Consider the following 27,964-nt stretch of genomic DNA (forward strand, 5'->3'; position numbering starts at 1 on the left):
GTCCATGGCAAAGGCAGTAACAGAGCGGTTGTCCCTCTGCCTTCAACCCCTCCAGCATCTTTATTAGCAAGGATATCTACACTTAGATAAATTTTATACAAATTAATTCTGGTCCAGAGCCTTTTGAAAATTAGCTAATGTAGCCAGCTTGGGTATGGAAATCAGCTTCTTACTCTTCTGTTGTGCAACTTATCTCCCAGAGATACCTCTTCTAGATATCTTCCAGCCCCTGAGTGACTAAACTTGAGGGTGGGAGGACACCAGCTCTGCCTGTGGTTTTTTGGGGTTACACAGGACCACAGCCAACCTCCGTGGCTGACAGGAGAGTAGCAGGAGATGGCAGTGGGTGAGTGGCAGGAGACCTCTGTGTGGGTCTCACAGCGATGCTTGCTGGCTCAAGGCTGCTGAGCCATTCCCACATCAGAGGTAAGAAGGCCAGTGACTGCGCATACTCATCCCTAGTCCACAGGGGAACGCCTGCCGTGCGATTACAAGTGCCAGAATGATGTCTGGGGGAGAGCAGGACAGAGAAAATTCAGCCCAGGCTTCAGGTACAGCGTCTGCCGAACAGCCTCCCTCTTGCCTTACACCAGCTGCAGTGTCCAAGTTCATCATCACAACAGCCATGCATGAAAATACCAGTGTTTTGCCAGTGCACCTTTGCTGTCTATACAGAAAATAACAGCAGCAGATGTGTAGGAATCAGCTCTCTGGTCTCCTACCTTCCCTTTGCTCACACCCAGGGGAGTGGGCCAGCAACTCGCTACACCTTCCAGAGTCCTTCCTCCCACTGGGAGAATGCAGTGCAGCAGGCAGGACCACAGACACTTTTCACTCTGGAAATCTGCCCTCGGAGCAGGCGGAGACTGCAATGGCGCGACTGCTGCCCCATTGTGCCCAGATCTTTAATTCAGAGCTGTCTTCTGGCTGGCAGCTGTAACTGCATCCTACCCAAACGCTGTAGTTAAAGCCAGGGCTGTCAGTCCCTCCTCAGCAGGTACCAGAACATTCCTGAATTAAAAGCATCTTTCCTGCAGCCCTGTGCATGTGCAAACGTTGCCCTTTGGTGGATGAGGAGCCAGAACTCAGTGGAAAAATGTTCGGGGGGGGGACCCTCCCCACTAGTAAGCGGGGCTGAGGGGAAGGGGTTAGTCCCAGTGCTCAGGACTGTTGACTGCAACCTTTCATCTCAGAAGGTGCTGACAGGGAGGCCATGACGTGGTGGAGGGTGCCGTCCCTTCCCCATCCAAGCGAGGTGCCCAATATGAACAAGTATTAGGGAGCAAAGGCGTCTCCTGTGAAAGCAATGAGGAAGGATGACTCCCTCTCCCAACACATGATGTGTGCAGGATGCAACTGCAGTTGTCACAGGTAATCAGCCAACAGTTTGGTGAACACTGAACCTTATTAAAACTAATTTCCAGTGGAGCTGGGTCTTGGTGCTGGCTGGTTTTTGAACCTGATGGATAGAAAGCCTGGAGTACAGACTCACTCTTCGTTTCATATAGAGGTCCCTTGAGTGAGGAGCAGATCACCGGTATCTAACACAACAAAAAAGCCAACCAAAGTTTGATCAAACACAAGTCTCGCATGTGGGCTCTGCTCTTTAATAAGAAATGAGCTCCCACTGCAATGGATGGAGGCATTAATTTGGTGTCTTTGCTCCACGCAGACCACTTTCACTAGGCTCGTAGCAACGCCTTACCTCTGAGCCTACAGCCTTTCCATCAGGTTTGGCTAAAACTGGGTGAAGAGCTGAGAAGGCATGAGGGGTGGGCTGGAGAACTGAGAAAGCCGTATTATATCAGTGCTACCTCCTTGGAAAACCAACAGAAAAATGTAACGGCTGCCTTTTCAGTGGCCAAAGGGACCCACTTTGATCTTATACATCCCCTCTCCCTCTCACACGCACAAACTTTTACCGGCAGCCCTCCCTTTACTAAGACCTTGCTTGCAAGTGTTGTTTAGCTGAAAGACTCTGTGCTCGAAAGTGGGAGACGCCACACGCCTGTGTGCAGGCATGTGCGTGCCCGTCACGAAGAGGGGACAGGGTGGCTGTGGCCGGAGGGTGCTGGGGTGTTTGGGAGCACAAGGGAGGGGAATGAGGCCCACGCAAGCAGCCGGGTTTGCTCACAAGCGGGGAGGTGGGACACAGCAGGGGCGGGGGAAAAAGGCTGTGCCCTCAGGGTAGGTCCCTGCACTATAAAAATGAGTTTGGCTGGATCCAGCATTACGGAGGAGAGGCAGCTTCCACCTCTGCTCGTACCTCCAACAGCATCGCCTGGGCAGGAGGACCCCAAGTGAAGCCAAGGCCCTGAGGATGAAGAACCCAGCACTGATGGTCACTGGACTCCTCTTGGTGCTGCTCTGCTCAGCCCCAGCACCATCTGAGGCACTGAGGAGCCGGGCTGGTGCCCCGGAGAGGCAGCCAGGAGCTGAGGGCCATGAAGAAGAGCCTCGGCCACCTGGACATGGAGGGGACAACCTGCCTGGGCAGGGCTCAGAGGGGAGCCGCCACCCAGCCGGTGCATGGGAGCTGGTGGGAGAAGCTTCTCCTGGCTTTGGGTCCCCCAGCAAGGCCATGGCCAAGCCCTTGCTGGGCAGTGGCAAGCAGGATCCCCCCAGCAAGACCTGGAGGCTCCCACCGCAGCCCATCCGCAGCAGGAGCCTGGGGCTGAGCCATCATCTGAAGGGGTACGGGAAATTCAACGGGGACACGGTAAGCACAACCCACCCTTGGCTAGCGAGGATAAGGGTTTGCATGGAGGGTTTGCAGGGGAACCGGGAGTGAGGGGAGGTGCCAACTCCTGACCCCAGGGCTGGGTAGCTTCTGCCCATCTGCAGGGCACGGAGTGTCTGGCATAATAGCATTACGAGTGCCTAACGAAGAGGACAGGGCCAAAGAAACGGGCCCTTCCCTCCGTTTTGCAGCTCCATGGGTTCCCCCAGGGCAGGCGGGATGTCACTGGCCCCAGGTGGTTGTTATAACAGGGACCTAGCAGTGGCTCTGGCAGGTCTGTGCAGCGCAGAGACATGGAAACCAGGCAGGACAGCTCTAGAATGCAATGCAGGGAAAAGAGCATCCTCCCAGCACAATGCCATGACCACAGCTCCCAGCAGTTGTACCACCCAAATGCTTGCGTTTGGATGGCTATACACCCGAGGCTGAGGTTTCAGGAGAGCAGGACTGGAGTGGCACCTTCTCTCCAGGCAGAAGGTTGCTGCACCCATATGGGCTGCTATCATCTGCCCTTTATGTTGGGGATACCTGCCTGAGCGGCTCAGCCAGCTCTCCAGCTTCAAAACTGCATCCTTTGTGCACACTTGAGTACCAGCACCCCCTGCATGGAGCCTCACAACCCGGCAGTTCCAGTGGCAATGTGGGGACATAAAAAGCAGGCAGGACTGAGGGCAGCAGGAACAGCTGCCGTGTGTGCCACGTCCCTGCGAACATCAGGTAAAAAAAGCCACTTTTGGGCCATTACTCCTGAGCTGAGTGTGAAAGTGCCAGCCACAGCGTGCCCTGGCAGCATTGTTCGGCTTGCAGTGCAGGCAAGGGTGGCGGGCAGCGACAGCCCTAAAACTCCATCCGGTACCTGGTGAGGCTTGGAGCAGAGCTGATGGCCAGGAATGGAGGTGGTGTGCAGGTCAGGAGGCGAGCGCAGGTCTGGGTGTGTGTCCTAAAATGCCGTGCCCAGGAGGTGGGCTGGGGGCACCCACCTGTGCCGCACAGGCGGCAGCCCTTCAGCCACGGGGACCAGATGCTTAGCACTTTACGAGAGGCCACTCTCAGGTAGCCCACACCTGCACAGAAAACACCTCTTCAAGCCTGTATATGGCACAGGCTCCTGGGGGTTAGGGCTGTCAGCTGCATGAGCACAGGGCGATGACATGGCTGTAATTGGGAGGGGGTCCCGGGCCAGGGACCAGGCAAGGCTGGATGCCAGCACCGCGTCCACTGCTCTCCCTCCCTCCCTCTGCAGCGCTCCTGCCACGGCATCCGGTCCCGGCCCTGCCAGAAGCCCTCTGACTGTGGCGGCTGCCTGGGGCTCTACACCTGCAAGCTGCCCACCGGCACCTGTGACCTAAAAGCTGTCTCCAGGCAGAGAGGTAGGCTGCAAACCCCCCAGCACCAGGGACCCCCACGCACAGCCACCCGCGAGCACAGCCCTTCAGCTACACCCCTCCAAACCCAAATCAGACCCACCCTATGCAGGGCAGGGTCTCGTCTCTTGACTGCGCAGGGCTCCCTGTCTGTCCTGCCAGCAGTGGCCACCATCAGCGATGAACGAACGACTGTGTGGTGAACGGGACATTCCCTTAAGTTTCTGTAAGGGCTGGGATTTGCCTGGTGCCCTGAGCTCTTCCAGGACACTGACAGCCTGAAGCCATGGAGGGGGACAGGGCTCAAAGTCAGCAAGCGTGGCTCTCCCAGGCATCACGGGCCCTGCAGAGCTGCTCAGGTCGGTGTGTGTGAGCTGCTTAACTCACCAGGGACTGGCAAGGAGCAGAGATTGCAGTTTTTAACGTTTAACAGCTCAGACCGAGCGTCCTGGTTCTCCAGTACCCCTTGGTAAATCCATACTGGTCCTGGACCAGCCTCTTGCCTTAGCACGTTTGTCTACACCCACGTACACGTGGCCATGGGAGAGAAACTCATCCGAGGCTGCTAAACACACAGGCACCAGCTCTGGTGTGGGAAACCCTTGGTTGTGGGATGTACGGTAGGCAAGTATAATGTCCTGGGTATATATAGTATATACAGTGGGTGTGTATATATATATAGATATGATATAGGGCATACCCAGTGTACGTGCTCAGTTTGTAGAGTATTCTCTGGCCATCTGCTGTCAGCAGCTTCCACGGGAGGGCACACGGACCCGTGGTCAGACCCAGTACAGCCGGCCTTATGGTTTTTCTTCCCAGGTGGATTCCTCCGAAGCATCCAAGAGCCCTGAGGGATGTGGGATTCTGCTCATCCCGGAGCAACATGGCTCAGCATAAAGCTGGAGAGGCTGTCCGGCAGCTGGAGACCAACGCTTTCTGTCCAAGTTTCATTTGAAATCCTTAATGACACTGCTGTAAATGTTTCTTTCATTGCACTTCTCACATGCTGCTTTTTAACACGCCCCCTTGGATTTTGTACACTATGTAGGCTTGATTCCCACTTTCCTGAGAGCTGCCAACGAAAGCACTGAGTGGCCGCAGAGCCCCGTACTGGCAGAGCCTCCTGAAGCCCCCAAATGATACAAATGGGGCGATTTCACGACCCATTTTAATTTCAGTGAGTAGGATATTGCAGTAAAAGCTGCCAGTATCTCTGCATGCTCACACGTGAGTTCAAGCTGAGCTAAGGAGCCTGTGAGCATCGGGCATTCCAGGAAACCCTCCCAGCTCCTTACCACGGCTCCCACCAAGGAAGGTGAAGTCCCATGCTGTTGAAAATGTCACTAGAGAGGGGGAATACAGAGCCCCCAGGAACAGGCTTGGCGGTGGGGGACCACGTAGGACATCTGCTTCTGGAGGCCTGAGCTGAGCCACGAGATCAGCTTCATTTAGCACCTCACAAAGCTTTGCAGGCATCCTGCTGCCTTTGCATGTGTGGGTGCACCCCAGCTTTGCAAACCCCATTTTGCTGTCATTAAAAACACTTTTTAAAAAAAGAACCAAAACACAGCATTTGATTCACCTTGAACTCCACTGCAGTTTCCCTTGGTGGGCCACCATCCCCTTCTGTGACAGACCAGGCTTTGAGTAGCGCCAATTCTCAGCCGGGTGCTCAGCACAGGCGAGGGGCAGCCCCGATACTGTCCCCGCACAAGATTTGGGCAGCGGAGAGCTGCAGGTGCTGTGTACCTGCCCCTGCCTGGCGTGGCACTACTGCTGTCCGGCATTTATGGTGCTCACCACTGAACTGCAGAGGGGTTGAGGTGGGAAGGGACCTCTGGAGGTCATTTGGGCCAACTCCCTGCTCAAGCAGGGCCACCTAGAGCCACTGGCCCAGCTCCTCTGGTCCCCTGATAGTGGCGCATCTCAGACATAACAAGCACCATTATGCTGGGAGCCAGCGAAGTGCCGTTACTGAGTGGAGGTGAGCTCCTCTGAACCCCACTGCTGTTCAACGAGGCTCTCTTGCCGGGCAAAGCCCGCTGAGCACAGGGGCGCCTGGACCACTTTCAAACCCTCTGGCAGCCCCGTGTAGCCCAGCGTGCCACCACTGCCCACAAGGAGAGGTATCTGCCTGCAGCTCTCACCCTGCAACCCCCCCAGAGAGCTGGGGGTGAGATTTCCCTTCAGGCCACAGCACAGCTATGCCCTGGTTTGCTCTCCGAAGAGCAGAGACCCAAGCACGCTCCAGCTGCTCATTTCTCTGCCCTTACAAGCAGTGGAAAGGAAACAGGTTTTGCACCAGTTGGAAAGACCCCTCACCCCCTGTCCCCCAACCTCCACGCACCTCTCCTGTCACCACCCCACCTCTCCTCCCCACCAAAACAGAGAGGTGAGGTGAGTGGGGGGCAATGGTAGGTCCTGCCTCCTCCCCAACTGGGAGCACAGAAGGCAGCGGCAGGCGCGCTCCTTTTGCCTGCTTCCTACTGCGCTCCCCAGCAGCAACATGCGAGACGGGAGAAAGCCTGCCTGACCTTCGGGAAGCGGGTCTTCCAGGCAACACCCTGCAGGTGAGCTCCACTTTGGGGCCCCCCTGCAAGCAGGGGAAGGAGGCCACCCGGGCTGTGAGGCTCACGGGGAAGCCGAGGGCTTGGCCAAGCCCAGGGCTCAGCTGCTTGATGTCCTCTCTGGCTCACACTCGGCGCCAGGTGGGCAGGTGGGCAGACACAGCTTGCCCACCTCCCCAAAACACCAAGGGTTCGCATGCCTTTTACACCACTCGCTTTTAATTACACTGCATAAGGAAAGGCCTCTCTGCGTGCCAGGACCCCCTGGCACAGCCACCCGGGGAGCTGGCTGGCCCATCAAGTCCTCAGTAGGTTTAGTGGTTCCCCCTCACCCTTCCCTCTTATTTGGAAGCTCCTCCTGGTCAGTCCACATCATCTCTGCAGCCCTCAGAGCTTTGCAGAGACCTGTTTCCATACGTCTTCATTCCTCCCCTCCTCCGTGCCTGAGCTTTGCCTGCCCAGTCCCGTGGGAGTCCCGCTTTGGCCTCCTGCAGCACCAGGCAGAGAGGAGGCAGGGCAAGAGTCATCGGTTAATAATTGTTCTAACCCCAATATAAATAGAAAAATACAACAAAACAAAGAATTGACTAGCTAAGAGATCCAATCTGCTGGGATGCCTGCAACGTGCTAGTGCAGAGTTCAGAGAGTGCTTGGTCCAGTGCATGGTACTGTAGATATCCAGAAACCTGTCCCGGCAGCCCCGCAGCCATCAAATCTTCCTGCGGCACCACATGTCAGGCTGTCCCGGCCGTGGTCAGCTCGCCGAAGGCTGTTCGCTCCTGGGAGCAGGCTGGATGGGAACGGTTGATAATAGTCTGATTTATTGCTGTTAAATGGTAAAGTCGTTCTCTTCTGTGGAACGAAGTTGTGCTTCGCTCTTACTTTTTGTGGAGAAATTTCATTTTGCTACCTGGAGAGACAGAGAAAGAAAAATGGACTTCCCAAGGCAAAACAAGTGTCACTCCCCACCAGCACCAGCCGAGAAAGCCTTGGCAGAGAATCACCCCTGCTGCCAGCCCTGGGTCCTTATCCACAGCCACCTGCCCTGCAAAGCTCAAGCAGGTTCCTGCTGAGCAGGCCCCAGCTCTGCCCTGGGAGCAGCGCTGCAGACTGGGACCTTCCTGAGCCCATTTGCCCAGCAGTCCTGGACGGTGAACATATTACTAAGCTCACCTGGCCAGAGCATGTGTGGGTAAGAGGCAGGGCACACCAGCCCCACAGACACTGCTGCTCTGAAACGGCCAGGAAAAGACAGGAGGGCCAGGGATGTGATCTGAATCAAAAATCAAACTCCCTTTGCCATGATGTCCAATGACTTATCAAGGATTTCTAACCTCAGTCTGGGGCTCTTGTCTAGCCCCACTTACAGTGGAAAATGGATTCAACCTTAGGATACTCCTGGGCGATTCACACCACTGATCCCTAAGGGCAAACCTGAAGGCCATGGAGCCTGCGTCACTCCCCTCATTGGGAACTGACTCCACCACCCCCAAGTCACTGGTTGCTCCATTGCCTTCTCAGCCCCACGTGTCCTTTGGAAGACACAGACATAGCTCATGGCCCAAACTTTGGTTTCCCACCAGCCTTCAGACAAGTGGCAGATCAGGGGGGCAGAGCCAACAGCGTGGCAGAACAGGGATACATGGCCAGGCACTGATGACTCGAGGCTCAGAGCTCTGCAGGAAGCCACACGTAGCCACTAGCAGAGTCCAGCCACCCTTCAGCAGCTCCTCTGCTGACCAACCCGAAGGCAATAAGAAGTCCAAGCCTCCTGAGAAGCCAAGGGGTTTGCTGGTTCCTTACCTAGGCCTTTCAGGAACCTATTGACTCCGCTCTGCTCTCCACTGGGAAGTGTTTCCAGGTACTCCTGAGCCCGTACCTCAAACAGACCTGCAGAAAGAAAGCAAGCACCAACTTCTACTTTGCTTCTCTATAAAAAAAAATAAAAATGCCCACCTGAAAGCATATTGTCCCAGCTTACCAATAAACTATTGCACATGAGAGGGAACAACTCACCCCACCTCCTCCACCAGCTGAGCCCAGATCTGGGACAGGAGCTTTGGTGCACCTCCTCCCTCCCCACTGCAAGGCTGACTGAGCTTTTGTACTTCGCGCATGGAGAAACAAAACCTCCGTTCATTCTGCTACCAACACGGCTAAGTCCAGAAAGTGAGATCATCTGGGGAATTGTCACGTGGGATTTACCACGCTGCAAAACCTCTTTACTCAGCCACCTGTTCAAGTGTCCACTGCTCATTAGTGCTTGAGAGGAAATTCCTAAGCCAGCACACCCAACAGCAGCAGGGAGGAGAAAATTCAGCTGCCAGCAGAGCCCTTGGGACTGTGGGATAACGGGAGTGAAATAACAGCAGCAGCTCTGGGAAGGACATGAGCATCCGTATTTTCTACCAGTCAAAACAGCCAGTTCTTCCTCTAGACATGGGAAGGGGATGTGAGGGACTGCAAGAATAAATGTCATTCCAGCAGCATACTGTGACAGTCCTGATGGGAATTCAGCACGGAATAAAGAGGTAGACACACAGAGGATACTGCTTACATCCCTTACTGCAGTGGTGAAGCACGCCCGTAACCCCAACCTCAACGACAAACTACCAGACCACGCACAAAATGCCCCTGTTCTCCAGCAGTCGGTTCCCATGCGCTGTGCAAACACTATGTCTCACCATGCTCCTGTGAGTGGATGCACCCCTTTGGGACAATAAGGAAACAGAAACCAAAAAATCCCCGAATGACTTCTTGAAGGCCACACAGGGGTGTCAGAACAAACCATCATCCTGTGCTAATGCTTCCCTATCACCTCCTTCTCGGGGCCCCTGCACAGACTGAAGCCTCAAGCCATGGTCCTGGGGATGGAGTTGGCGGCTGGTGAGCATCTCCTAGCTCTCACGGAAGCAACAGCGGAGTTTCCATGACTGCAGAACCCAAGCAGAGCCCCTCACCTCTGACCCCCTGCTTCCGCAGCTCCCGCTCCTGAATGAAGCCCCCAAACATCTGTGTCTCCATGAAGACCTCCAGGAAGCGTCGGAGGCTCTTGGAGGAGACGGACTTGCGGAATGCCTCGCGCTGCAGGGTCCGCTCCTCTCGCTCGGTGGGGGTCAGGAAGAGGGAGTAGTGGCCCACGATCTCCACAAAGAAACGGACAAAGGCCTCGGACACCAGCTCATTCAAAGGGCTGGTCTCTAAGAAGAAAACAAAGAGACAGTGGTCAAGAGAGTGCTGTAAGGACATACTAGGAAAAGCCCTGGGTACAAACTCCCCAGCTTTTTTCAGATCCAGCCTGAACAGAAAAAGCTGCTCAGGAGAGACAGCATCCTAGGAAGTGCTTGCCATGGAAGAGGACTGGGCTGCTACTGCTTTGAAAGCCACCAAATTTTGTCTTGCTCCCTTGCAACTCGGAGATGCCCATACTGCCTCGCAAAGAGCTGTCTCAGCCCAGTTGCCTGTGAGCCGCAGAGCTGCCTTTGTGATGGCAGCTCTGTAGGTGGACCGTCCCCGGAGGAGCCTGCATCACTCACACAGTCAGCAGCAGAGAGAGGGCTGTGGGACTTCCCTCCCCTCAAAAGGAGTGCAGGTGTTCCCTGGAGCCGTAAGGGAAGGACAGACAGAGCTAGGAAGAGGTAAGTACTGTTTCTCTTCACACAAAGAGAACTGTCACAGTGCAATGGAATATTTAATGAAGATTCAACCAAAATCCCGACCTACCTCCGGTTTCTGTGGTGTTAAATTCAATATAAGCCTAGTTCTCCACTAAGAAGCGACAAGAGAAAAAGAGGCAGGAAGAGACGTGGTTTTAAGCTGAAAGGCATCGTGTTTTACCCTGCTTGCCATTGACAGGGCCCTCCTCCTTGTCGTTCACCAGCTCGTTCCTTTGCTCCAAAATGTGCTCTAAGGCGGCCTGCAGCTTGCGGGGCAGGATGGAGTCCTCATCTTCCATCTGCAAAACAGAGCCACCTCCTCAGGGCCTGGGGTCGAGACATGGCCGGCCCCTGCCCTTCTCCTTGCCAGCTCCTATCCTGTCCCCAGCACGGCAGGGGGAGCACCAAAAATGAACCGTGAGGAGAGGAAGAGGGAGAGCTCTAACAGACTGGGCACATTCTCCCAGCGCAGGACTATCAAGAAGCATGAGGCAAAAGAGAAAGGGGGTGTCTTGTCCCAAATATTCTCCTATTCTGGAAGAATTTCAGGTGTCCAATCTGAGACTACTGGGCAGTGCTCACCCATGTCCCCACTGTCTGCCTGCAAGCACTCACCATCACAAAGAGGACGGAGCTGAACAATGCTGGCGTGCAGCCAGGTGAGCACAACCCCCTGCTTGACTCTGCCCAGGCACCGATCCTGTTACAGAGGTGTAACGAGTTCCCGTAGACCAAGGCACTGCTGGTGACTGTGTGTGAGCTCCTATCAGCCCTGGCTGAGACAATGTGATTTAGCTTAAACCTCCAAAGAGAGGTGCAAGGTACAGCATTTCCTTGCAGCTAAGGCAGCTAGCAAGTGAGAGCTGCACAGAGGGAGTGGCCTTCACCCACATGCTACTCCCTGCAGCAGGAGGAAGCAAAACTAGCTTCCCAGGCCAGTGGTATGTTTGCTCATCTGTCCTCTTCCCTTCAATATCCCACTCCTCCTCTCCACAACAAAGGGAAGTAAAAGTCAGTGGGCAATCCTGGCTGCAGAGCACCACACAGGCTCCCGTCTACCAGCTTCCTACTTGTGACCCATCCAGTGTAAGGACTGGGGTGAGGAACCACAAGCTCCTCAGGCAGGAAGGATTTGAAGAGATCATCAGGGCTCCCTTCCCCACTCAGGACCGGGTATGCGATAGGAGATGGACCGACAGACATAGGCTGGAAGAGCCAGTGCTGCTCCCCAGCTGTCAGTGCTGAGCCAAGGCTCTCCAGCTCTGCCCTCAGCCTTACAGGACGCCACTTAAGGACCCACACTGCTCAAGTGCCACTGTTTTCCCTCTTTAAAAAAGAAAACAGAGAGAGAGCTAATGCACAATTATTCGGTCCTCAACAGCTGGGTTTGGGACTCTAATATTATGTATGTACATAGCAATCCCTATAATGCTGCCAGCCACAAATCCTGCCTCAGTTTGCGTGGGGAGGAAGCAATCCAGCCAGCCAGGTAGGTCAGCAAACACAAATAGAGGTAAGGTGTGGTAGAAGAATGGGACAGAAGATGAAGAATATGAAATAGCTCTGCTCACCTGTCTCAGAAACCGGTTATTTACAAGGTCAACGACGAGGACCTAAGAATGGAAGGGCAAGAATAAAAAAGGGAAGTAATTATTTCCAGCATCGGAGTTTATCTTAATCTGTAACTGCTCTGGAGGAGACTCTTCGGCCCTGCCCCCGCTCCTCCTACGCACCACTGCAGCTGGAGCAGGCACCCAAGCACGAGCCAAGAGCGGAGCCCTCGTTGCAGCTTTCTAACAACATCACCGCAAACCACAGAACAGCTTGGACAGCAGGAGACTGTGCTCGAAGCCCAGCCTGCCACTCCTCACCACCACGTCGGGATCAGAACTCCATCTCTTCCCTCTGTGCACTGCACCGCTGTCCCCTGGGTAGGCAGGGAGGAAATGCCTCCCTGACCATGTTCAGCCTTGCTGCGTTCACCCTTGTGCACCACAGTTCTTAATTATTTATTCCTTTCATTAGACACCGGCGTTAATTAGAGGAGCAGCTCTCCTGGCCAATTTGTAGCAATCATACTTCAAGCCTGGTGCACTGCACTTAGCCCCTGGACAACACTATGCAGAAACCAATAGAAACTTTAATAAAATCATCTCCTACCTGCAGCAGCCCCACAGGGGGAGATCCCAGCGCCCTGATTTCCCAAGCTACGGACAAGGCAGAGCGCAAACCTCTGCCTCCCCAGAGGACGTCCGCCTCCTCCCTCACCCCACGCTCGCCAGAAGACGGCAGCTCAGCACCTTCACGCCACCAGCTGCCAAGGAAGACTCTCAAGATCAACCTCTCTGGGACAGAAGACAACTCGGCCCGCTGGAAGCAACCGAGAGCAAGGCCGAGGTGCAGGTGCACAGTGCTCACCTCCTCCACCGGGAGCTCCTTCAGGCGGGGCAGGGAGCTGGAGAGCAGGCCGATGAGGAAGGGGGTGGGCGAGCAGACGATGTCAATCATGGAAGGCGGTAACACGGGGATGTAGGTGTGCTGCCAGGTGAAGGGGTACAGGAGTGCCACCGTGGCATGGCAACACTTGGAGAGAGTGCTGGAAGATGAAACACAACCAAGGGCAACAGCCGGTCAGTCAGGAGATGAGTGGTGCTTCCTAGAAATCAGAGCTCTTCCTATCATTCCCTGATTGATCTCTGTAATTACTAGGGGCTTTCGCAGATTTCTGACTCCATTTTTCAGCTTCAGGAGCAATGACTTGAGGTAGGAGCCCAGGCTATGAAAGATGATCCTGGCCCATGCACATGTGAGAAGAGACAGGTCCTACGGAATCCAGCATCTGCTCCTCCAGTGCCCTGATCAGACAGACATGAGATCTTCCATGCTACTGCCTTTCATTAGAGAAACGAGTTTATTCTCCCACAGCATGCTTCTGTGGCTGTTCCCATGGGAAAGCCACAGGTCTGAATGCACAGGAGCTATACTGTCCAGCACAGACAGCACACAGCCATGGGACGCAGAAGACGGCTCCACCACTACAGCAGCTATCTGCTGGGCTGCACTGTGATCTACTTACCTGCTGACCATACTCTTGGCCTCATCAGCACAGCTGAATGGCCTGCTTGGACCCCCTGGCAAAGCCCCGGGCACAACCTGCAGGCACAAGGTCCCCAGATATTCCTGCAGGTTGTTCCAGCCATGGTCGACCTCTGCCCCTTGGCTTGCTACTCGTGCAGCACACATGCTTTGCCTTTGGGCAACCCTTAGCAGGAGTAATTGCATGCCACTGGCACACTTTTCTATCGATCCCAATCATACCGATAACTTCTAGCAGCCAGGCTGGAGCACGGGAGAAGGAGGAAGGCAGTGGTCTCCAGCCAGAGGCTACCTAGACACCTCGCAGCCTGTGGAGCCTGCCAAGGCTACTCAGAACCACAGGAGAGTGAAACCCCAGGAGGGGAGCACATGGCCAGCCTCTATGGAATACTGCCTGCAGCTCACGAGAGCGCAGCCTTCCTTCTTCCCCCTTCAAATGCCACCAGCGGCTCGGCTGTAAGCGCCTTTTCTGACAACTTCCCAGAGGGTCCGTCCAGAAACCCTATCAGTGTTTTGGCAGGAGGCAGGCAGGGCCTGCAGTCAGACACAGCAGAGCTCGCCGCAGGGCATCAGTTACTCATCCGCTCCGGGTCTGGAAGCATTTGTATGCATCAAGGGAGGGGGAAGGTTTGCCACTCTAAACTCTGGATATAACGTCATTTTGTTTTACTGGGATCCAGGTCTCGAAAGGTTGGAGAAGGCCGGGGGCGGGGAAGCTGGTGCAGCCAGAGGATTCACGTCACCAAAGGAATGGCGCGCAGCTGGCTCCTGTTAAACTCCACAGGGGAATTTACACTCAGCAACCCAGATCAGGGAGTTTATTGCTAACTTGAGAGGGAAAGGGTTTGATGGGTGTGGACTTGAGCTCGCTTGGAAAAGCGAAGCCCGCTTTTCCTCCCCCCACCTCCAGCTAAGTCTGGTGGATTCAAATCCCTGTGCTGTAACGCTAACACACGCTAGGCAGGGCGGCGTGGCTGGGCTACAGCTGGCTGGCTTTCATCAGGTAAGTTCAGTTTAGCAGAGCACAATTATCGTTGCTGGGACATCAGTGGGACCATATGAAGAAATCAGGCAGTAAACACTGTTAAACACATGATGCTTTTTGAAGACAAGTAAATCCAGGGGAGAGGCTGGAATCTGCTTAATGTGACAATTTTATGTAGGACTGTGACAGGTAGGGAATGGGCACTTGGGAGGGATCCCTGGGACCCATGCACCGAGAAAGTCTCTTCACAAGATGGGGACAGTTTCCTCTCCCTGCACTCCCAGAGGCTTGTCTGTTCTTAAGGAGATACTCTATAAAAACAGAGGAGGACCCTTCAAAGGCTGAGTCACAGACTGGTAGCTTCAAGCTTTTACATGGGAAAAAATCCTCAGTTCCACATCCTGGTTTAGGAAAGTCTTAAAAGTATTCCCCTCTCTTCTCCACATTCATTCCTGCTGGCTGCCCCTCGGTTGCTGCTCTCAAGCTGCTCTCAAGCTGTGCCTGCCCTCATCAGCAAGCCCATGTCTTGCTGTGTCTACTACATATGCCAGGCAGACAATGAATCTGAGAGAAATAAAATGAAAATAATGAGAAAACACAGAGCTAGTAGGAAACAGGAACATTTACCAAAAAAAAAAAAAAACCAAACCCATGCTACCCAGAGAAAAATGTGGGAACAATATCAGAGTAGATTATTTCTCTTGTATCTTTCATACAAGCTACTCTTGAAAGGAACTGCAACAAAAGTGAATGTGCCATCTTAGAAGTGCACTCCAAGTTAATGAAATCCTTTAAAAATTGTCTTATTCGAGGTGATGTTACCTGTACATCCACAGATTTCAGGCCATGTTAGCAGATGCAAAAGGAGGGACTTCTCTTCCCCTCCATTACTGCAGAGCATATTTTCCACTCCTCAGTTTCTGACTGATAACAGCCCCAGTAACATCATCATCATCACGGTGAAAGCTGAAAGACCTCCTCCTATCATCACTTATGCACAGCACTGTGGCATTGCTCTTAGACCACCGCCACTGGACTTCCTCTTCTTTGAAGAGAGGTTGAAGGTGGAAGTGCTAGAAGTTTCACCTTTGTCACAAATCCTTAATCTTGAAGCCACATCCAACTTCCCTGCCTAAAGACAGGAACTGCACCCCACATAGACAGCACTTGAAAACCAAGGGAAAGGATCTCTCTGATGCCAGGTAGTTCCACAGAGGAGCAGCGAGCAGCTGAAGTACATGGTTATTTATGGCATGGTGAGATATTATGGCATGTTGTCTCCTACTATATTTATGGTGGCTTGTTCTTCCCTCAAGTCTGCTCTCAAGTCCCAGCGAGCACACATGGTACGTGAGAGATTAAGTGGGAGGAAAGATGGCTGAGGTCCAGTTAGTGGAAATCACAGATAGAGCTGTGCAAGTCTAAAATTGTACGCAACTCACAGTGGGAACTAAAAAAGATAGCTTCCCCTTCCATCCTTCAATCTGTGAATGCCTCATCACCTCCAGGATGAATCGTCGTGATCTCTGCTCTGCAACAGTTACTCACTGTGGAAGACATTTTCAGTGAACAATATGGATAGGGTTGAAGTTTTTGAACCTCCTTTGAAGGCAGGACAGCTCAGAGATGGACACGGAGGAGGTAACATTGAGGTGTCTCTTCTGACGTGATTCAGTCAGACTTACTCTGCAGATAGTCTCAGCGAGCTGCAGCTTTCCAGGAGCCCAGCAGAACCTCACTCCTTTGGAATGCCTCAAGCCTAAGCTCCCTCCTTCTCTTGCATACAGCATGGCAACAAGGATTAAGGGACTGTTGATTCACACCACGGCTACTGAGCCTCACAAAAAAATCCAGTATGATAAATTCCTTGTATGCCATTTGTGTGAGTGGGTGCTCTTCGGCCAGCAGCAATGGGGGAGACCACCTAAACTACATCACAATTGTAACACAGCAGGTATCCCTCTCTGTAGAAGGTGAATAAGACCACTGAAGTTCTGGGCACTGCTCAAGCTGCATGCCTCTTTCTGTGAGGTGTGCACATCCCTTAACACAACCTGAACAGCTTAATGCACTTGAAAAGCACTATTTATTTTAGTGTCCAACCAGCTCTTTGAGGACTCTTATACCAAACACGCAGCCAGTGACTTTGGGTAGCTACAAACAACGTCCCTACTGAAATCCTGACATCCCAGGATGTGTGTGCCATAGCCATGATAACGACTGCTGCCATTGGAGGGACACTGACACCGGGTGCTGTGTTTTGCTTGGCAATGCTATCAGGAATTAAGAGATTCACCCAGTGCAGTTGCTGTACATTCTAGGGAGTGCCATGCACTACTCTCAGGCCACAGAAGTTCACTGCCAGTTGCTGAAACAGGAAGACAGACATCGCTTTTTAAGGCTTTTGGTTTCAGCAGCTAATCCTTAAAACACTGCAGGTCTTTAAAGTACACTTTCAAGATCCAAAGCACGTTTTCATGGGTTCATTCAGCCTCCTGCAGGGATCATGGCTGAGCTGCATGTCTGATGCCACTGCACAGAAGCTTGCAAGAGAGATTGAATGAGGTATCACTAGTACAGAAGTTAAAAAGTACTGAGGTACACAAAGATCTGTGCCAGATCTCTCCCTAAAGGGCAGATTTGGATATAAACTGACACACAGATCTCTGGCTGAGCACTCCCTTGATCAGAACAATGATACTGCAGCAATTTGTGACATTTGTTTGCTCAAAAAACAGGCCTTCCCACCACACAGCATCCTATGCAAAAACCTAGGCACAAAGCACCCTATGAAGGTGCTACTTCTTGGTAGCCACCTTGAACTGAGGTGGCTAATACAGAATCTAAGCACAACAGCTGCAAATACATAGAAACTCTTCTTGCTCTCCTGGGAAAACTTGCTCCAAGACTAGCTTGACTTGCTCTAAAAAGACACTCAGACAACTTGCAACAACTTCTAAGGAAGGACACTGGCTGCTCAGTTGGTTGCTTTCCTCCCAGACTTTAGACTGACTACAGGTTTTCCAGCTTTCTACTCCAAAAGCAAGCACCTAAGCTAAAAAACTCCTCAACCTGAATCCCTCTTTGGTTTTAGGATATTTCATGATTTCTGAAAAACACTATTGAAGCCTTTTGGAGTTTAATGCCGGGAAGCCCACTGTTCCCTGAACTAATCAAACTGCTGAAAATATGCTGGCATTTGGCAATTTAGGATGGTTTGATTATGTGTTTTTTTTCTTTTTTTTTTTGATAAGCTCTGCTGCAGCAGGATTCATTTTACAAACACCTTTGGATTTCTGACACTGTGTCGCATCTGGATTTACTTATGACAGATCGCAGATCTGGTTCACAGCATTTAACGGGTGCAGCATTGCTGCAAATTCCAGCAGGTCGATGCCAAGTTCCACCAGCTGTGGGGACCGTCACTGCCTCCCACTGGCATGGCAGGTTAGTGCAGGTGAAGAAGCGAGCATTAAGATACTCTGAAGAAACAACACTATTATCTGACATCCAAAGGTCATCCTTGGGTTTCTTCTTCTCCCTAACCACAGAACAAAAAGGAGAAATCTGGGAGGCTGTGATTCACAGTCCCAGATTTGTTTTTGTAGCACATGGTAAAGGCTTCTTTTTGATGATTAATTACCTTTTACTGGGGATGACCACATTTGAAGTGTCTACTCTAATTCTTTCAGATCTGCTTTTGATAACAATGACCACTCTGTGTTGTTGACACAGCTGTGGTTTCTGGCAGGGACAAAGGCAATTGCTCCAGTTGGTCAGATCCACAACAGGCTTTTGAGGAGATCTGGAAAAAGAGTGCCTTCATTTTAAGCCTGTGTAAGTCTTCCTGATTTAAAAAGCCCTCTGAATCAAACACATCTTCCCCTCAGGCCAGCAAAAACTGCCCCACTCTAGATACACGGTGAAATCAGGCCACTTTTATTTGGAAGATGCCTTCTAAAACAATGGTCTTCAGTGCCTCGAACGGTGTGCCAGGCAGCATCACTTGGAAACAAAAGCAGCTCTCGTGCTGCAATGCCTAACCTGTGCCACGACCTTCACTGCCCTAGGACTAAAGTTTACAGTGCAGAAGTGAACAAAAGCTAGGAAAGGCTACACAGACCAACACAGTTCTAACAAAGCCATTTTCCTGGGTTGCGAAGCAATGTATACTCCAGTTTCCATAGTGACAGAGGGGGGGAAAAAAAAACCCACCCAAAAACTAATAAACCAAATTCTTTCCTTTCCTGCTGCCAAGCTTTGGATTGACAGGTCTTTAAAAAACACTCAATGTTCATTCTAAAGATGGAAAAGACAAAGTATTTCACTTGCTGTACACTTGTTAGATGCATTTTTTGGCTCAGCTTGAAAAAATTTCACAGTTCACACAGTATTTGGCAAGAGACCTTTCAGTTTGCTTTTCCCACAGACTGACTTTACAGTAATTAAAAGATGTAAATAAATCGCATCCATCATTTTCTCTGTCACTCACACCCAGACACACCTTTACACACACGTACAGATAGCTATTGATAGTGCCCACATGAAGAATCACAAAGATGAATGATAAATGTAATTTATTATGCATCTTTCACCATGTCACCTGCACTCTCCCATTAATCCATCTCAGCTGGATTATTTCTAGCATTCCTAATCTCTGAGCAGTTTCCAACAGCTGCTTTTACAGTTTTTTTTTCTTCTCTTAAGCTATTGCCAAAAAGTATTTCTTTTCTTTCCTCTGAAATTGGCATTTTCACCCCTGAAGTAAATACTACTTAATATTCACTGAGTTCAATGTGTTCCTGTCCCAGGAAAAGTATCTTTTGGACAGAAGATCCTGTATCTACAACACCGTCAGCTTTCAAAACATGGAATATCCACCAACAATTAGAAGAGACCTTACGAAAGGCTCACCAATCCAGTGCACTGAAGTCACTAGATTGGATTAAAATACAATAGTTTACTTAACTTTTCTTTGTTTTCTGTTTTTCAAGCTTTTACTGTCCTTTGGGGTCATTTTCAGGTTTTTTTTCCGCAATAAAAATGAGACAGAGAAACTTCATATTTTGTTACAGGAAGAGAAAAAGACTCTCCTGAAATTGCTCAGAGCAAGGTCTTCCCAGAAACATCAAATATTAAAAGTCTTGTAGAGAGCTGGCAGATCTACAGTAAATACTTGAACCTGAGCCTCGTGGCCTAACAGACCCTGGATCTTTACAATGTGACAATCTTTCTTCTCACAGAAGAAAGCTGTTTCTAGTATATTTACAGATTCTAGAAACTACGATTCTACAGCTCTCTCCCATTCTCTTTTACAGGCCTGGACAGCTGGACTCATTCCTAAGAACTCTGGATATGCTGACAAAAGATACAGGAGGAAAAAAAACACCAAAACTCATCTAAGTGCTTTGAATTAAAGATATTTGGTAACACACATCAGGCTCAGAATACAGGGTGGTGTGCTAACATACAAAGATGTGATAGGAAAAGATCTGTTAAATAAAGGTTCGTTCCGAAGTGATGCCTTGGGGGAAAAAAAAGTTCCCTACCATTTACTCTTACCACCCAGCCCTCATGTAGAGATTTACAATGTCATCTGTGTCCTTAACAGATTGTCTCAGAATGTAAAATTTGTCCTACAGAGGAGAAAAACAAAGTCTGTCATCATAAATTATCATATAAATCATATATGCTATGTAGAAGTACAGCATTTGGATGAATTATCTCATTTTCACTGTAAGTCTGAACGCTCTGCATGAAATGTGTGGCTTAGGTATCTGGAATACTCAACATCTATGCATATAATGTATCAGTGATCATAAAGAGGCAAATCTTCCCCTCTCTGACCCAAGGCAGCTGCCAAAAACTGCAAGCAGCTAGTACTGCCCAGATGCTACAGCTTCCCTCTGCAGCCTTCCTATTCCTGTGATGAGACTGCCTGAGCTCTGCCCACAGAGAGCCCCGGATCCCTGCAGGATGAATTTTTCCCTTCACTTTCCTGTAGAAGGGGCCTCCCCACTCTTTGCCCCAGCGCTCAGTCCCAGAGCTGCAGCCTGCTGCCTGGAAGTTGTGAAAACAGACAGCTTAGGGGCACTGTACTCTCCTGAAACCTGAGCGTGCTCCTAAGTGTCATTACTCATCCAGGCAGCTTTTCTTTCCCCAGCTTTGGCGAACTCTCCTCCCTGAATCCTCAAGTGCTTCAAGGGCTGGAGGGCTGCCAGCCACCAGCTGCACAAGATCTTAAAGAAACCTGGGTCCATTTTCATAATTTAGGAGAGCAAACAACAACAACAACAAAAAATTTAAAAGTCAATTGAGCAGATTCAAAATAGAAGGGAGAAGTCCTCTGTCTCATTACCCCTCACTGCATCCTTTACTTTCATCCCCCAGAGGAAAAAACTCTTTAGGAATCAGTATTACAATACAAGCTAAAGATTTAAGAAGATTTTGTGACATCAGGGAATAACCCAGAAGGGACGCCAATCTCTGCCTGAGGCCTGGTCCCTGGAAACTCCAGCAGAGCTCAGTGGGGAACACTGCAGCATCATGGAGCAAAAGCAGGGATTTAAATTCCTTAGCACCAGGCATCTGCTCCGGATGCACCTGCTCTGAAAACCATCTGGAGGTAAGGGAATTTGGTTCTTCATGGGGACAAGAAGCTGCACACTTTTTGAAAGCTGCAAAGTGAAATTATGGTGCATGGCCTGAGTTCCTCACTCCTGCGTAGTACAGCTCTACTCACATCAGATAAGAAGTTGGAAAAGAGCAGAGAAGAAAAAAGGACAAAGGGGAGAAATCAGTCATCTTCTCAGCTTCCCTTCCTTGGCAGCATTTTCTTCAAGGAAATGCAAGAGGGTACCTGAGCTTGTCTGCGATAAAGATCACCCTCCTTTCCAGAAGCAGGGAGGCAAAGACTCTGCTCAGATGCCGCACGCTGAGGGATGTGAACAAGGACTCAAAATCAACATGCTCAAGCCTGGAATCAAGAGGCCGTCGCAGCTCAATGACCTGTTGGACAGAAAAAGACCACAGGTCAGCTCTCACTGTCCGCCCATACTGTGGCAAGCAAGGACCTGACCTGTAATTTCACAACTAATAAGCCTTACTGACTGTGCTGGCAAACACTGCACAGCATGAAGCCCTCAAACACAGTCTTTCCAAAGACCTCCCGCAAATCCGTCTTCCAGATGAAGACGATCCAGAGTCCACTCCAATGGGCACAGCATGAGACCAACCACAAGTTCTCCCCACTGGATTGAGGACAGGGACCTCTTCATAAGGAGGAAAACTAGTTTGTGTCCAGCTACGAATGGTTTCCAGCCCTTCTGGCACTCAAGCAGCAGAATGGCATGGAGCCTTTCAAATCTGCACTCTTATTTTTACAGTTACAATTTTTTTTTTTTAACTGCAAGAATCTGGATGCCTAATCTACTGACTATAATTTTTTTTTGTACCATTTACAGAAAAGAGCAGTCTGTGGGCATTTTCCTTTGTTCATATCTACTTAAATAATTCCTGTCACAGCACCTTAGCATTTAATTCTCCTTATCTTAGACAGAAATTTACCTAAACTGTTCTTGAAAGCCCCCAACATCAGATAGTTCATAAATCCCACAAGAAAATTTCTCTAGTTCTGAACTACCCTGACCAACACGAAGTCTGCAACTGAAACATGCCAGTGGTAAATTACTTCAACTACTTGTTGTCTTACTCTCAGTATACACTCAGAACTTCCTCTCTGTAGGAAACTTCTCGTATATTGGAAGGTTATTATCATGTGTCCTCCTTTGTTCTGTGTTTTCTATATTAAGCAAACAATTTTCCCAAGCTTTGTCTATATTTTCTAAGCTACTTAATAAGTGGAAATACTGTTCTGGGGCTTTCTTCTAATGTTTGCATTTTTGAAAGTGATACCCTAAATAAATTTCCACCAATGCTGGAAAGCAGGAAAATTGCTTTTATTTTTATTCACCCCTTCACTGTCTTTCACAATGCAGGAGTTTTTCTAAATAATACCATACTGTTATTCCTGCTCACTTTATGCCCCACTATACCACCAGATCCTTTTCTGAAGTACTGTTGCTCACTCAGTTACTTCCATGTTGTATCAGACTACTCAATTCTTCTTCCCAGCATTTTGCTCTTGTTCATATTGAATTTCAGACAAAACCTTCAAGTTAGGAGGGTCATTTTAAATTTTAAACCCTTACTCTCCCAAAGTGCCTGCAACCCATCCCAGTGCTGTCATCCACCCATTGTGTAAATGTGGTGCTTAGGCTATCAACCAGATAATTAATGAACATTAAAGATCCTAAAAACAAACCAGCCAAAACACTCTCACAGCCTGACAACGCACCACTGGGACTCTACTCCCCGAGTACAGATCCTTAACCAGCTATGCATGTGCTCTGCAGTACTTTCATTCAGTTTGGACTGTTCTCAGTTTGGTTGAGGAGAATGTCACCATGTAGTGCTATGCTGAAAGCCCTCAGATACAACCTCTAGCAACTCGCTCACTTTCCTATCTCACCTTCAAGGCATGCTATGCCAAATAGGAAGTATGGCCAAGACTACATTCAGTTTGGCTCCCTCTACCTTCCCACAGTCCTTCAACACTACCCACTGAAGCTCTGCACTCTTAAAACCCTCCCACTGTCCTCACACCACCCTGTGCGAGATGCAACAAGTACCCTCACCTCCACGGTGTAAAAATGCCATTCTGAAAGGCTGCAACATTGCCCTTGTGTGGTTTCAGGTATTTTTTGACCAGAACCCTGTGCCCTGTCCCACATGAACAGTGGTTTTGTATTAAGGATGCTGGAGCACGTGCTATGAATCCTGTCTTCAGCAAGTTAACTGCGGTGGGCCTCAAGCAGATCCAAGGTGATGTGCTGTGCAGTATGGGGCCCACCAGTCTGTGCCACTTGGCCTCAAGGCCAATGCCCTGTTTCATTTTGCCATATTAGGATGGCTGTGTCCCTACACTCATTTTTACTGTATGATTTCTCTTTTAATTCTGAGGTCACTGAAGTCTCCATGCCATCCCTTCTGGTCTCCTATTTTACCACCAAGCTTCCCCAGACAGTTCCCAGAAAACGTCACAGTCCCAACTTCCAGTCGCCTGTCCTGCACCATGTGCTGACCTAAGTCTCCCTCTCTCTAGGGTGGTGTCTTTACCTCTGTTCCTGAGCCTGGCAAGAAGTTCTTGACTGTAATTGTCCGGCCCAAAGCTGGGAAAGGTGCCTCCATGACACTCCTCATGAGAGGCTGCACCAAGGCGGGGGAAATGCCTCGTCTCTTCTCAACCTCATCCAAGATCTGAAATAAAAGCATGAAGACACAAAATCATGTAAATCAGGGCAGAGAGGTAACACCGGGAATAAAGTGCATCAGCATCCACACTCTCTCCTTAACCTAGCACTGACACGGAGCCTTGAATCATAAGGAAGAAGGTTAAAGGTGCAACTGAAGACCCTTAATTTCCTTCAGCAAGAGAAATCCAGCTCCACTGAGTTCAATGGAAAGTTTCCAATTTGCAGACTCCCCACTGCCCTCGGAGTCAGGACTCTACCTTTTAATCTCTCAGTGCTTGTGCTCTGGTAGTTCTGCTGAAGGAACAAGGCAACAGCTGACAATCTAGCTTCTCTTTCAGCTGGGTTTTTGCTAGGTTCTGGAATTAGCATGCAGTTGCCTTGCCAACACCATTTCAGGCTTCTTCTATCACCTTCCCTGATCCCCATTCTTCTGGTGTTGACTTTACATTCAGGTCCCTCTTGGTCTACAGCACAAACTCCCCCTCTCCCTCCTCTCACCTTAGAGAAGAGATTGAAGCATCCAAGGCGACTCACAATGCAGTAAACTTCTGGGAGACGCTTCCCTTTCCCACTGGGCTTTCAAGACAAACGTAAATACACACAAAAAAACCACGAAGAAAATGTCAGAGTTATAACTACTGTAGAGACAGAGCGATCGATCTCTTAGCTCTGCAGCTTAATGGGTGGCTCAGAAGCTGGCAGATATTTGACAGCACGCTGCTGATGACAATGCCTTAAGTCTGGCTCAAATCCTGGTACGCTAGAAACAGTGGGGTGAAATGGGCACATCCACAGTATGATCCCAACCTTCCTGAGTCAAATGACTAAGGCAGGGCAGACTGCTCTACAGAGACAACTCTGAGCCTACATGACCAACACGGGTTTAGACATCTGTTTAGTAGCTAGCTAAACCTAAGGGAGACAAACTCTATCTTCAGCTTAGAGGTGAAACAACAGTTCAAGGTCATAATGTTAAGCACTGATGTAAGGACAAGGTGAAAGAGCTATGCCTGGAGCGGAGGATGGTACTTAGAGAGGGACTTTGGCACTAAGCAGAGCAGAAGAGACCAAAGCTGCTCTGCTGCCGCTCTTTCCTTCCACGCTAGAAGAGAAGAGCAGCAGCTTTCCACTTTCCACAACAGATGCCAGTAACACCATCCCACAGAAGGCTGCATCTCTAGGAAAAGAAACAACCAGGGATAATTACCAGCAGCCTCCTACAGTATCCAAATCGCCTGCTTCCATCTTCCCCCGTCAGGACAAATGAGAATGTCTCACTGCAGAAAGAGAAACCAGAATGACAAAATACCCATCACCCACATGAAAAGTCTCTGACATACAAACCCAATAAACCCACAATATTTCTGCATTTCCAATACACTGCTCTGAGGGCTCTGCCCAGTTTTCTACTGTAGCAGTTCTTATATTTAATTAGCTTGAAATATAGATCTGTTTCTCATTAATCAGGATACAAAATACAGTACTTACCTGGCAAACTGATGGATGGGGGCCCAGTCTTTTGCATCAGGGAAGCAAAACTGGGGAATAGCTTTCAACTGATCTTCTGCCTCGCGCATGAATTTGAATGAGCGCTCGAGCTAGCAGAAGAGAGAGAAGGAATGTTTCCAATTAGTCATGTGGGGATGGAATGACTTCAAATATTTTTCCTGTGACAAATGAAGAGGTGATGACAGAGGCTAAGCTTCTGCCTGGAAGATATTAAAATTTCTGTGATTCTGGCTCACCTAATCTTTAGATATCTTAAAGTAACTCTGTGCCCCCAATTCCACCAAGCCTGGCATCTGCAACACCTGCCCCTGCTATATTGTGCCTCCAATCTGGGACTCATCTACCAGCAAGCGGCGAGAGAACTGAAGTCTGAAGGGAAATCTGGTTACATCCCATTTACAAACATGCTGTCACACTGGCTGTGTTTCTCCCATTCCTTGTTCCCCATTTTGAGCTAGACTACTGGTGAAAGCTGTGCCTTCTCTTTAATAATACGTCTTCTCCCAGGTGTTGGTTTTCTTTAAAGAGAAAAGAGGGAGAAAGGGAATAGCTACATAAAAGTCATAGCCAAGGGCAGCAAAAGATCTAAATCAGCTGCTCTTTCAACAGTGAGGAATAGCAAGACAATTCTCGGGGGTTGACTGCAGCCCCTCTATCTTCAGTCTCACTGAACACTGACACAGCAGAGGGGTTACTGATATAACCTGTGGTCAACAGAGAAGCTATGGCTTCTCCAGCTGTGCAAGTGCACCACGCAATATGAGACACGTCAGCCAGACCTTCCCAACAGGCAATGCACCTTCAATGGAAACTGCTGGGTAACCTCAGGGATGTAGGCAGCCCCAGCCTGCTTCTTGTGCAGTGACACGACGACGAAGTACTCAAACAGCTGCCTCTCTTGATATTCAATCAAGTCCCGTTCTAAGGTTTGGTACCGCGGAGTTTGCTTCAGGCGAGATTTCACATGCACCAGGCGCTGGCTGTGAGCTACGAAGAAAAAGATTAGAGATCGTGATGTTGTCTAGCTCTTTGCACAGAGCACCAACACTGCTTTGCAGAGATTTACAGAAAAACTCGAAACCATGTCACTGCATTTACTTTGCCAGCAGCTGAGTAAGAAGTAGGAACCATTTGGAAGCTGCAGTATAAATATCACCAGAGACGGGATGTAATCTTGTGAGTGCCATCATTCTGAAGAGCTTCGGCAGCAGAAGGATTTCATGGAGAGCTTTTACAGCTGAAGAGAACCCAAACTGAGATCCATATGGGACACGGTGTAGCAGATAATGTCTGGGCATTCATCCTAACATTCATTTATGCATCTTTCAAAGCCAGCAGTTAAGTAATTGACCACCTTTGTTCAGAAGAGGCTGTGGGTAGCGATCCCCATGTTTTTACAAGACCAGCACTTGAGTCAGAGGCTAGGGCTCCACTGGCTGAGTAATGCTGGGGACTGCCAGCTTTAGCAACGCAGCCAAAAACAAAAAAAAACATGAAAAGAGGTGCAAATGAAAAAGGCTGGCTCATGCCAGTCCTTCCTGTGCCTAAAACTAATCTCTCAGGACCAGGTTTCTACAAGTTCACCCAACACAATGGGAAAACAAGAAAAACTGCCAAGCAAGCTGTAATTGCAACACACATGAGCTGCGGGACAATAAACATTCCAGCATAGAAAGTAATGAAAAGCTGCCTGCTGAGAAGCGACCAGATGAGATTCCCTAAGACCACCCCCCTGCTTTGTTTTACAGTTGTGTCCCAAATTAAATCTTCATGTCATCTCCCTTACCTCTACTATAAAAGACAGAAAGAATTAACTACAAGCAGAGACTACAGCACATTCTCACAATGTGTTTTTTGCAAATGTGGGTGGGAATGCAACATTTTGACAGAAACAACTACCACAGGGATACTGTGGGAACTCCAAATACACAAAAATGTCTGCCTGGGAGATAAGGCTCCCTGAAAGATGGTATATACTTTAGGACAGACTCTTGACCCTTTGTCTAGTAAAGTTGTGCCACTCGTGGACTATTCCAGCAATATAATTTAAAGCAATCTTGAGGTGCCTCTTAAATCAGAGTGTGTAACAACCCCTGGGCAGTTAAAGCCCTGGAAAGATGGCTTAGACTCCTTTCTCTCATCATCTATTACGCTATTTGCTCTAAGGCTGTAATTCTTCAAAAGCTTTCAGAAGTGGTTTCTGTTTTACCAGGGACTTCAAAAGGAGCAGTGTCACAGCAATGCTGAGCACTTCTGAAAAGCTTGCTCAAACTCCACATTGTTTATATTCTGTGCAACCTACTAAAGATACCAGGATTGTACTGCTGTCATCATGGCAGAGTTTGTCTTTGAACATTTTTTTCTTCCCAATGGTCTGCACTTATGGCTCTGACATGCAATTTGCTGATTGCTCTCTGATGATTTACTGTGTCTCAGATGATGTACAGTGACTTGCTAAGCAGAGGTAACTAGCTGGTGTGTTTGATCTGTTAAGTGAAACACAGAAAATCAGAAGTCCTAGATAAAAGTGACTTGCTAAATCACCTCACCTTCCTATTAAAAAATACAAAAGTCGACAGTTCAACAAGGGATAAAGCAAAATGTAGGTGCAGCTAGAGCAAACAAAAAAGCGCCAGAGCTCCTCTTCACAGTTATGTAGACTTGCAGTCACACAGATCCAGCTATGCATCTGGATACTGTTCAGAGTCCAGTGCTGTGGGATCTGAGGTG

At 49.6% G+C, this 27,964-nt stretch overlaps 1 protein-coding gene across 3 annotated transcripts in view; it reads right to left on the reverse strand.

Moving 5' to 3' along the window:
• Positions 1-6,873: 6,873 nt before the first annotated feature.
• The window catches only part of DENND2A (DENN domain containing 2A), a 58,596-nt gene continuing 37,505 nt past the window's right edge, over positions 6,874-27,964 (reverse strand). For 2 of the 3 annotated variants that reach the window (XM_086754806.1, XM_086754796.1), the window contains exons 9-20: positions 26,034-26,221; positions 25,214-25,323; positions 24,933-25,002; positions 24,224-24,301; positions 23,589-23,729; positions 21,271-21,419; positions 12,749-12,926; positions 11,902-11,943; positions 10,512-10,629; positions 9,635-9,874; positions 8,478-8,564; positions 6,874-7,584 (exon numbers count right to left, since the gene is read on the reverse strand). In XM_086754806.1, coding sequence (XP_086610932.1) covers positions 7,553-7,584; positions 8,478-8,564; positions 9,635-9,874; positions 10,512-10,629; positions 11,902-11,943; positions 12,749-12,926; positions 21,271-21,419; positions 23,589-23,729; positions 24,224-24,301; positions 24,933-25,002; positions 25,214-25,323; positions 26,034-26,221 — 1,433 coding nt within the window. In that variant the 3' untranslated portion in view covers positions 6,874-7,552. Of the gene's footprint in view, positions 7,585-8,477; positions 8,565-9,634; positions 9,875-10,397; positions 10,630-11,901; positions 11,944-12,748; positions 12,927-21,270; positions 21,420-23,588; positions 23,730-24,223; positions 24,302-24,932; positions 25,003-25,213; positions 25,324-26,033; positions 26,222-27,964 lie in introns of those variants that run through there. The other variant, XR_015259388.1, reaches the window with a different exon arrangement.

The sequence above is a fragment of the Chlamydotis macqueenii genome, chromosome 1 (assembly GCF_036417535.1).
Source record: "Chlamydotis macqueenii isolate bChlMac1 chromosome 1, bChlMac1.mat, whole genome shotgun sequence".
NCBI classification, from domain to species: Eukaryota; Metazoa; Chordata; class Aves; order Otidiformes; family Otididae; genus Chlamydotis; species Chlamydotis macqueenii.